The 11122-nt window shown below is 41.8% G+C and overlaps 1 protein-coding gene across 8 annotated transcripts; it reads left to right on the top strand.

Moving 5' to 3' along the window:
• Window positions 1-1003: 1003 nt before the first annotated feature.
• On the top strand, window positions 1004-7539 carry LOC110506608 (interferon regulatory factor 8). 8 transcript variants are annotated; one of them, XM_036964008.2, is made up of 9 exons: window positions 1004-1457; window positions 1717-1890; window positions 3088-3271; window positions 3560-3651; window positions 3908-4016; window positions 4738-4785; window positions 4898-5302; window positions 5496-5611; window positions 6183-7539. In XM_036964008.2, exons 2-9 carry the CDS (start codon window positions 1717-1719, stop codon window positions 6378-6380), a joined length of 1326 nt encoding a protein of 441 aa, XP_036819903.1. In that variant the 5' UTR covers window positions 1004-1457; the 3' UTR covers window positions 6381-7539. The 8 variants fall into 8 exon arrangements, with proteins under 8 accessions (XP_036819903.1, XP_090078553.1, XP_036819901.1 ...); XM_090222427.1 differs by having other exon boundaries at window positions 6075-7539; XM_036964006.2 differs by having other exon boundaries at window positions 3560-3660.
• The last annotated feature ends 3583 nt before the right edge of the window (window positions 7540-11122 follow it).

The following is an 11122-nucleotide window of genomic DNA, read 5'->3' as shown; positions in this document are numbered from 1 at the left end:
ATGCACAAAGTAGATGTTCTAACCGACTGGCCAAAACTATAGTTTGTTAACAAGAAATTTGTTGAAAAGCTAGTTTTAATGACTCCAGCCTAAGTGTATGTAAACTTCCGACTGCAACTGTATATCAAGAGATCATCTGTCAATAAGATTAGTTTATATTCATGTTTACCAATACTGACACCTGTTACGTTGAATAGAATTCTATGGGAAAGCCATCCATTCCTGGTGTTTTTCTCCATGTGAATGTTTTAACCGTATCTAATATTTCTTCTTGGGTGATCTGTTTTTAGGGATTATTTTTTGTCTTGCTTCAGAGTTGTTGAGTCTAAGAAGGCTATAGTATCAGTTCAACTGTTGTTTAATTCTGATTTATATACATTTTCGTATAGAAGCTTTTAAAATTGAAATGAATCGTGGTGGACCATTTTTGATACACACACAGGAAACTGTTGAGTGTGAAAAACCCATCAGCGTTGCAGTTCTTGACACACTCAAACCAGTGTAACTGGCAGCTACTACCATACCCAATTCAAAGGCACTTAAATATTTTGTCTTGCCCATTCACCCTCTGAATGGCACACATACACATTCATGTCTCAATTGTCTCAAAGCTTAAACATCTTCTTCAACCTGTCTTCTCCCCTTCATCTATACTGATTGAAGTGGATTTAACAGGTGACATCATTAATAGGTCATATCTTTCACTTAGATTCACCTGGTCAGTAAATGTCATGGAAAGAGCAGGTGTTCTAAATGTTTTGTACAATCAGTGTATAGTCCTTTCAGTATGAGGCCTATGAATAAGCATGTTGGCATTAGAAACGTTGTATTTTTTGGGGACACTCTTATTCTCACGAAATAAAAACTAACATGGTAACATGATAAACACTTTATAATTGCATCTATTTCAGCATAGATATCAGTCAACCATAGCCGACCTGAAAGTTACCCTGCCGACACCTACATTATGTTTGAATGTAGCCTAAACTGTTGTAGAACCTGCACAAGTGGGGGTTTTAGTAACGAAGGAACAATACCTGTTGGGCCAACCTTTACAGTAAAATTTATTTTATCACGCTGTGAAATCCCCTTTGTCCTTTACTAATTATTATCCAGGATTGTTCAATACCCCGCCGTCTGTAGCCAACTGTGGCATAGACCCTACGATATCTCCTGTCAGATGATTTCTTGTAAATGACACTGCGTCGAAGAACAAGACTTCCGGATTGGGTTGTCTATAAGTATTTCCCAAACCTTATTGGATACAAATGAAAGGCATCCGTCCAATCAGCTTGCAGTCAATGCTTCATTCACCTGAAAGAAGATATTAAACTGTTATACGAGTAAAGACTTATTCTATTGACGCTGAGACATCGACTTGGTATTAAGGTTTAACAGTAGTCTTCAATAAGCTATTTGAAGGATATCTAAAATACTTATCAATACCAAAATAAAAGGTAAGATTTAGTTGTCTTTGTTTAAACTCTTCAAGCGTGTTCCCTTTTCTACCTATATAAAACGTAGGCTATTAGAAAATGATAGTTGTTTTGAAATAATAAACCATTACTATCTTGTTTTACTTTGTGCTCTCTCTCCCCTCCCTCTATATCTGCCTCGCTCTCTCTTAAAACAAGTTCCTAATTATCACAAACCAGCATAAAATTAAAACAAACGTTCAGCCCATACAGTGACATGTATTGTGAATGTTTATGACAGATGTCAGTAAACCCGGGCGGTCGGAGGCTGAAACAGTGGCTAGTTGAGCAGATCCAGAGCGGCCAGTACCCGGGGCTGGTCTGGGAGGACGACAGCCGCATTATGTTCCGTATCCCCTGGAAACATGCCGGGAAGCAGGATTACAACCAGGAGGTAGACGCTTCTATCTTCAAGGTAGGTTCATTGACACACATTTCAAACGAGGAATGTGTTGATAGCGGTTGATTTGAGAGCATATTTAGATCACCGATATGTGTAGCCTTTCGCACGACTTTTGGAGAGGCACATTTAACACACTTTTTTTCCGCGCCTACAAATAGAGCAGGTGTGAATTACGTTTTGTTGGTTTAACTTAAACATTCTCACCACCTGTAACGCACATATAGGTTACACATTAATTGCAGAGTATGATGACATAGATGACAATACCTTGATCTATGAGTCATGGGGCTCTATTTTAACAAACCTAACACAATGCTAAATCTAAGTGCTGGCAGTATCTCTTGTTCTGGGGGTGTGTCAGAAATATTTTTGCTGTTCTCACAGCCAGAATTATAAGCACAATAGCTGGCAGGGGCACGAAAGGGCTGGATTTTGAGGAATTAACAAGTTCTGGTGTGACAAGGGCTTGTAGGTGTGACAAGGGCTCAACACATTCCATGGCTTAATGCATGCATTTGTCTCAAGTTCTGTAGGTTATTGATGATCTTTGCATTGCCATCTACTCCAATTCCTGCTGGTCCATTGTGGATTGATACTACAGCTTATTAAATAGCATAGGCTACAGTAATGAGTAATAGCAACAGTAAAAAAAAGAGTTAGCTCAATAGCCTATGTTTGCAATGTTGTCAGTCAACAGTGTTGTAATTGGCTTCAGGTAAATTGCTGAACCTGGCGTTATGGCTGGAAAATGTGTGTACCAGTTTTGACATGATGAAATTGCAAACTATTCTGCATTTGACACTTGCGCCTCCTTGGAGCCAGCTAAAATAGAGCCCATGGTCATAAGACAAGCAAAGAAAAATGACATTGAAAATCTAATATCTGTGTGTAATTATATGTAATTCTAACTTAACAGTTAACAAATCATTTAAACCAGAACCTGTCCAGTATCATGTCATTACAATTCAACCTTTTGTTTCATTTATCCTACCTGTATTTATCATGTGATTAATTGTATTCTGCCTATCAAAGTAGTTGAGTTCTAATTACTTCTATGCATGGCTTCATCGTGGACTTTTATCATCTCTATCATTCAGTTCCAGACCTTTTTCAATATAACAAGTTGTTGACAGCACCAGCAGGTATGTGTTAGGTTTTGATGTGTGTTAATATGACTGTCGTTCTAATGTACCTGCTCCCTCCCTGCAGGCCTGGGCGGTGTTTAAGGGGAAGTTTAAGGAGGGGGAGAAGGCTGAGCCTGCTACATGGAAGACCAGGCTGCGGTGTGCCCTCAATAAGAGCCCCGACTTCGAGGAGGTGGGAGACAGGTCCCAGCTGGACATCTCTGAGCCCTACAAGGTGTACCGCATTGTCCCCGAGGAGGAGCAGAAGAGTGAGTTCATATTTCACTATGGAGACATTAGAATAATGAACATTATAAACACCTGCATTGAATGGATGTAGAGTCAAATTGCACCAATACAAATTATTTATTAAAAGTCACTAATGTTTCAGCAGCAGGACGTTGCCTTGATCAGAGTTGAAAACATAGACACCTGGACAAAGACAGCTTGCTGCTGAGACTTGATTTACATTTGACCATCAGCCTTTTCCGTAGTAAATAGAAAGAATAGCTGTGATAATAAGACTAACAACCATGCTGTCCCCTCTGCTCCAGCAGGTAAAAGTGCAGCAGCAGCTTTGACATCTAGCCCTGGTGACAGTACTGACATGGACTGCAGCTCTGCACACCTGGAGGAGCTCATCAAAGAGGTGAAGCAGGTATGCTTTTCTTTTTTCCATCCATTTCTGCCCTTCCTCTCTCTGTCAATATTTCTCACTGACTTCACTCACTCTGTTTTTCTGTTTTCTTGTTTTAATGTCTGTCAAGTGTTCCCTACTTTTCTGTCTCTCTATCTTCCACTACCAACTATATTACCTCTTCTGTTTCTAAAGCAGCTTTTATATGTGTGGTTGTTGATGTATGGTTATTAGAGACTAATTGCATGGTGTGTCATTCCATTAACAGTCTTCTAGTGATGAGTACCTTGGCATCATCAAGAGGAGCCACTCTCCCCAGGAGGATGGCTGTAGGATGCAGCCCAGTCCAGAGTACTGGTCCCAGGGCAGTGTCAGTGGTAAGGGTCCTTCTCCACTCAGTCAATGGTTATTTTCTTTAGCAGTGTCATCCAATCTAGTGGAGTATCGCCAACATGCAGTGGTGTCATGTCCATTTAAACACTTTCATACAGTGAAGACTGGAACAAATGTCAATTATCGGATCTATTTAATTAGAGTTAGCAAATGCCTATACATCATATTGTCCTTGTTAAAAGTATCTGTCTAGCTGTTTTCCATGAGGACATTTTGTAGAGAAACTTGCATGTTTATGTCTCCTGTATCAAAGTGGGCATTATTGTGGTATGTTCTATGAGGCTACAGCATGAGGCTACAGTTCCTCCTTTGTGAGAGTTGAGATTTATTCGTTTAAAAATAACTGCGTATCTATAGCGACGCAAAACTGCGACTTTACCTTGCAGTTATGGCTTCTAGCACAAGCTTGTTTACATGATTCTAGAGGGGGAAGAATTTGCTAATTTCCTTTAGCACTTTGCTGACTAAGGTGTTTTTTTCTTGGTCACGCCGCCTGTGAGTCTGTTGTGCTTGACGGGCTGTATTTTTTGATGAAATGACAAATCATGACATGATAGAGGGGTCAGATGTTTTTCACGGTCACTCAAGATCATTGCATCTTAACGAGCATCCTGCATATGTAAGAGGAAGGCAATATTTGAATTTCATAATTGAAAAAATCTATACCACAAAGTCAGTTATCTTTTTATTTTTATTTCCCTGCAGTCTTCCCGGGGCATCAAGATCCCTCGCCGATGGGTTCTTTCAATGCCGGTATGTTTCCTCAGTATTTCTAAATACAGATGTATTTATTTGCATTCCTCTGCGAGACTTAATAGAAGACAATGCGGTGGCTTACTCAACACTTTCCTCCCTCTGTTTCCAGCCTTCTCCCAGATGATCATTAACTTCTTCTATGGTGGGAAGCTGATGGACAGCGTGGTAACATCTCATGCTGATGGCTGTCGTATCTCTCCGGGTCAGCCTCCCTTGGTCCAGCACAGGTCCCCCTACGGTCTCCCAGACAGCCTGCAGAACGTCTGTTTCCCTCCCGCTGAACTCATCGAGGTTGAGCGCCAACGCCATGTCACTCGCAAGCTCCTGGGCCACCTGGAGAGGGGTGTGCTGGTCCGTGCCAACCGCGAGGGCATCTTCATCAAGAGGCTGTGCCAGAGCCGTGTGTTCTGGAGCGGGCAGGGGGGATTGGGCCCCCACTACAGCCCTGGGGGGCCCTGCAAACTGGAGAGAGATGCTGTGGTCAAGATTTTTGACACCGGAAGGTTCTTCCAAGGTGAGGAGGAAGGAACTCATGTTGTTTTTGTTGTTGATTTAGGATGTTGTGCTCTGAAGAGGACAGGAATACATATACTCTTGACTGATATATACTCTTTGGAGTACATACCTTCACTCATCAGTGTGCAGTCATGATGAAGCATTCTCTGTCTGTGTAATAAGTTATTTTCTGTCTGCTTTGTTTGTCCCAGCTCTCCAGCTGTACCAGGAGGGCCAGATTCCCGCCCCTGACCCCATGGTGACCCTGTGTTTCGGGGAGGAGCTTCATGACCTCAGCACAGCCAAGACCAAACTTATCATCGTCCAGGTAACAGAGGTTATATCCCCTGGATCACTGAAACATGTGGTATCCCCCCAGCACAGTCCCAGAATGTGTTTGAGTAAATAGAGGTAACTTTAGTCTTCAAGGTGATTTGGTCAAAAGGGCACCACTACACTCTTAGAAAAAAAAGGTTCCAAAGGTGTTCTTCGGGCTGTCCCCAAGCCTTTTTGCTTCCAGGTAGAACCCTTTTGGACTCCATGTAGAATCCTCTAGAAAAAGGTTCTACAGGGAACCTAAAAGGGTTCTACCTGGAACCAAAAGTGTTCTACCTGGAACCAAAAGTGTTCTACCTGCAACTAAAAAGGGTTATTCAAAGGGTTCTCCTATGGGGACAGTCGAAGAACCCTTTAAGGTTCTAGATAGCACCTTTTTTTAAGAGTGTACCTTAAAAATACAAGCTGAGCTAACAGTTACCTCTCTTCTTCTCTCCCTGTCTGGTTGTGTTCAGATCACTCCAGTCTACTGTCAGAAGCTGGCAGACTGAGCTTACAGTTGCCCCTCTCCTTCTCTCCCTCTCCGCTCCTCTTCTTCTTTCTCTGTCTGTGTTCGGCTACAGGTCACTCCAGTGAACTGCCAGCAGCTGTTGGATGCAGTGAGCATGCGTCGTTCCCAGTACAGCAGTCCTAACCTGGAGATCCAGTCAGACGAGCTGCATGCCGGGGAGCAGATGGCCCGGATCTACCAGGACCTGTGTAGCTACACCGCCCCCCAGAGGGCAGCCTGCTACAGGGACAACATGCCCATCACCGCCTGAACAGAGCACCTTCCTTCACTCCCCCTCATTGATATAACAAGAAAGGACTGACATGACATATGGTGAAATGCGTCACTAACATACACTTCAGCCTCTCACACCTTTTAGCCCTCGCTTACAGCAATGCTTTTCAATTCTTCAGAGCCAATGAGCGAGGGCATACTTTGATGATTGGAGAAAGAGATGGGATAGGGGACAAAGCCAATACTTGCAAGGTGTGAACTGATAGGACCCAAAGCTATGCAGCTTGGGTGTTACAGAGACACTGTGTGTCAAGAAAGGGAAGTATTATACAACCGTATTACAAATGGTGCTGTAAATGTATTAAAGGGTTTATTCATCAAATATACCACCCCAGTAAGTATACCACATGTTTCCCATCCAGGAGAAAAATAGTTCAAATGTAATACAATTCAAAATATAGTAGTTGGAACTATTCTGTCTTGTAAACCTACTATCATCAAGCTTATCACTGTTCATTTTTAAACAACATGTGGTTAATTTACTACAGCAGTAAAGTTGATTGAATAAACCCTGAAGTGTCGAACGTTATATTAGAATTTGTGTGTCTATCGATTGACTAGCTTTTGTGTGATTTCTTTGTCAGATTTCTCACTTGCTTTTAATATATTTTTTTTTATGATGGAAAATGTGATTGATATTCAATCCAATACGCCATACAAGTCATCATATCAGAGTACATTTAAACATGGACAATAAAGGGACAGCACAACTAAAAGGAAGGCAGGACATTTAGGTACCAGTACACCAGATTACCTATTTTCTTTATGTGTAGAACGTCCTTATCCTTTAAATTTGTTCTATTTGTACTGTAGAAACACATTTTTCTTATACTGTATGAGAGATTTTAACAGCAACATGATTGCTTGGATTGTATTTGATATAGATAGGTTTTACTATCCTATTCTGTCTACTGTTTTACTCTCTTTGAATTCATTTTTCAAATTTAAAAAAAAAATGATCAAACTTTTCAGTGAATCTCTTCATTTGGCTAGCATTTTATTTATGAGCTGTTATACTGCAATATCTATGAAGTCACATACTGAACATATCTTTGATTGATACTTTGATGATGGCTTGAAAACCACAGCTAAAACTATTCAGCACACCATAGGCCAGAATAAATGGTAAAATTACATATGTTTTCTGTGTGTGTGTATTTCATTGAATACTTTCAAAGCTGCAGCCAGCCTAAAAAGCGTCTTCCAGAGAAGTGTACCCATACTAGCCACCACCGACTGTTACATGGCAGTAGCGCTGCTTGTCACAACAGTATATAAGGAACTCCTTCACATGCATCCCACAAGTGAACTTACATCCCACAAGTGAAATCACGGGTGTCTGAGTGAGTGAATGAGTATATTAGTGATGGAACAACAGCTAACATTTTCTATTGTTGGACAGAAACCATAGAGAGGACGGACCTTAGAGGTTACTGTAGAGGAGGGAAACTAGTGTCTAGGACATCCCCAGTGAGTAAGACATGGCTGATGGAGAGAAAGGAGGATGAGAACAGAAGAAGAGAGACAAAGGTCATTGTGATCTCCCCACTCCCTCTGTGGGGGATTTCCTTATTTGTTCTTATTTCTAACTTCTAGAGAATGGGCTACTCTCCCATCTCCATTCATGAGAAACTACTCAAGTACAAAAGAACAACCTACACAAAACGCAAACATGCCCCCCCCCCCCCCCCCCACTCTCAGTTCCACTTCACACCCACACAGATATTAGAGTTCTCAGGTCATTCAGCACTTAATTATTTGGAATTCAGCAACAAAACATTGCTAACATGCCATACACATACTTGCACACTCTCATCACAAACAGTCTAGGTAATCTATGTCACTTGACTTGTGCCTGATTCACACTACAGGGATGACCAGAACCGTATTCGCTCGGATACATTTGTGCGTGTGCATGTGCGCGTGTGGTCCACAGACATGTAGAGGTGTTACATGTCTGTCAGAACCCCTCCACAGGGTTTCAACGAGCAGGAACTGACTGCAAGCCATCAGAAACTGTCAACGGAAACCAAGTCTACCCCCCAAATAAGATCTCTCTGAGACTAGGCTAATTTAACCCCCTGTGTCTCTAATATTCAGAAGAATAGAATGGGCCTATTGACTCTACTTATGTGATCTGACCAGGACAATAATAACTAGAGCCTAGACTTCCTGGTCAGATCAAGCGGTCAGGAAAAACTGCTGTCCCTAGTTATAATGAGAAAAGTTGGTTATGGGGGGATAGAGTGCGGTTATGCACAAAGCACGAGCCTATGTTTTCTGTCCACAGTTGCAGTATCTGCAGTGTGATGTCTCCTGTGTTGCAACGCTGCCTTGTGGCGTCTGAGGCTTCCCACAATAAATGATCATAAAGAAGCAAGTCTTCCATTTAACATCAGCAGCTGTGGTGGTAGCATACAGACACTACAGTAGTAATGGAATGGAATGTTCTCTACACATGTAAACTCAGCAAAAAAAGAAACATCCTCTCATTGTCAACTGCGTTTGTTTTCAGAAAACGTAACATGTGTAAATATTTGTATGAACATAACAAGATTCAACAACTGAGACATAAACTGAACAAGTTCCACAGACATGTGACTAACAAAAATGGAATAACGTGTCCCTGAACAAAGTAACAGTCAAAATCAAAAGTAACAGTCAGGATGAGCCTGCAGGAAGGGTACCACATGAGGGAGGAGGATGTCTTCCCTGTAACGCACAACATTGAGATTGCCTGCAACCTGCCTTACAACGGGCCTGGGAAACATGGGAAACAGCATGAGAAACAGTGTTTAAACCCTTTACAATGAAGATCTGTAAAGTTATTGGATTTTTACAAATTATCTTTGGAAAACAGGGTCCTGAAAAAGGGACCTTTCTTTTTTTGCTGAGTTTATTATGCCAGATCTAGAGACACTGACATACACTTCAGCCTCTCACGAACTATCTAGAATCATCAAAGAAATGAAAGATTAAATAAAGAGGAATTACTATTCTCCAAAGTATTTCCTTGAAAATCTGCTTTTTCTCTTTTTGGTTTTGTGGCCAGATTTGTTGCTTACTTCTCTGAAAATGTCAAGATGTCTCTGAAATGGACTGTAGAGTCAGCAATGAGCCCCCCCCCCCCCCCCTCTTCCCTCACAATGTTTTGGTCTGTGAATCCCCTCATCCTGTTTCATCATATTCATCATTGACACACAAACACACAGGAAACAAAAATATGTCATTTTTCCTATGTGAGCCAGTCGTATGTAAAAGCAGAACACAAATGTAGCATTTACTGTACTGCTATGTTTTCCATTTATTTAATTTTGATGTGAAACAAGAATTGCGTTCATTCAGTTAACGTAACATCTAGGCTACATATGAGATCGTTTTCCTTTTTTTTTTAAAGAAAGACAACATTTACAAGAAACAATGCATGTGAAGCTGTGGGTAGAGTCATGTCTAGTGGCAAACACGGTTTTCTTCTCCCACTTGTGTTCAATATTATACATGTTTGTATAGTCTTACTATCTGTGTATGTATTTCACTTTCTAAACGGTATTGAGATGTATTTTGAATACTGTATTGTGACTACTGTTATTAAGTTACTGTATCAGTGCTGATGATTGGATGATACTGTATCATGTGAATCCTGGTCTCACGAACCGCAGGGACAAGGTGGAGAAGCAGGTAACAGAAACCCGGGACAGAAGGATGTGGAGAAAGACTGTGTGAATTGCCATAAATAAGGGACATACAGTAAATACAAACCAGATTAAAGATTGACAGTTGTTGTTGATGATGCTTTAGCTGCCCCACCCAAATAGATGTTTTATTTTATTTCTGTATTTAATCTTTATTTAACCAGGTAGGCTAGTTGAGAACAAGTTCTCATTTGCAACTGCGACCTGGCCAAGATAAAGCATAGCAGTGTGAACAGACAACAACACAGAGTTACACATGGAGTAAACAATAAACAATAAACAAGTCAATAACATAGTAGAAAAAGAGTCGGCCCGAGAATTTAACCCTGTGGTACCCCCATAGAGACTGCCAGAGGACCGGACAACATGCCCTCCGATTTGACACACTGACCTCTGTCTGCAAAGTATTTGGTGAACCAGGCAAGGCAGTCATTAGAAAAACCGAGGCTAATGAGTCTGCCGATAAGAATATGGTGATCGACAGAGGCCAGGTCGATGAAGATGGCTGCACAGTACTGTCTTTTATCGATGGCGGTTATGATATCATTTAGTACCTTGAGCATGGCTGCGGTGCACCCGTGACCAGCTCAGAAACTGGATTGCACAGCGGAGAAGGTACGGTGGGATTCGAGATGGTCAGTGATCTGTTTGTTGACTTGGCTTTAAAAGACCTTAGATAGGCAGGGCAGGATGGATATAGGTCTGTAACAGTTTGGGTCCAGGGTGTCTCCCTCTTTGAAGAGGGGGATGACCGCGGCAGCTTTCCAATCCATGGGGATCTCCGATGATACGAAGGAGAGGTTGAACAGGCTGGTAATAGGGGTTGCGACAATGGCGGCGGACAGTGTCAGAAATAGAGGGTCCAGATTGTCAATCCCAGCTGATTTGGATGGGTCCAGGTTTCGCAGCTCTTTCAGAACATCTGCTATCTGGATTTGGGTAAAGGAGAAGCTGGGGAGGTGCGGGCGAGTAGCTGCGGGGGGGCGGAGCTGTTGGCCGAGGTTGGAGTAGCCAGGAGGAAGGCATG

This window comes from Oncorhynchus mykiss, chromosome 26, assembly GCF_057628025.1.
Source record: "Oncorhynchus mykiss isolate SJ-2025 chromosome 26, ASM5762802v1, whole genome shotgun sequence".
Lineage (NCBI taxonomy): Eukaryota > Metazoa > Chordata > Actinopteri > Salmoniformes > Salmonidae > Oncorhynchus > Oncorhynchus mykiss.
The sequence above is the reverse complement of the archived record's forward strand: the minus strand, read 5'-3'. Positions and strand labels throughout refer to the sequence as shown.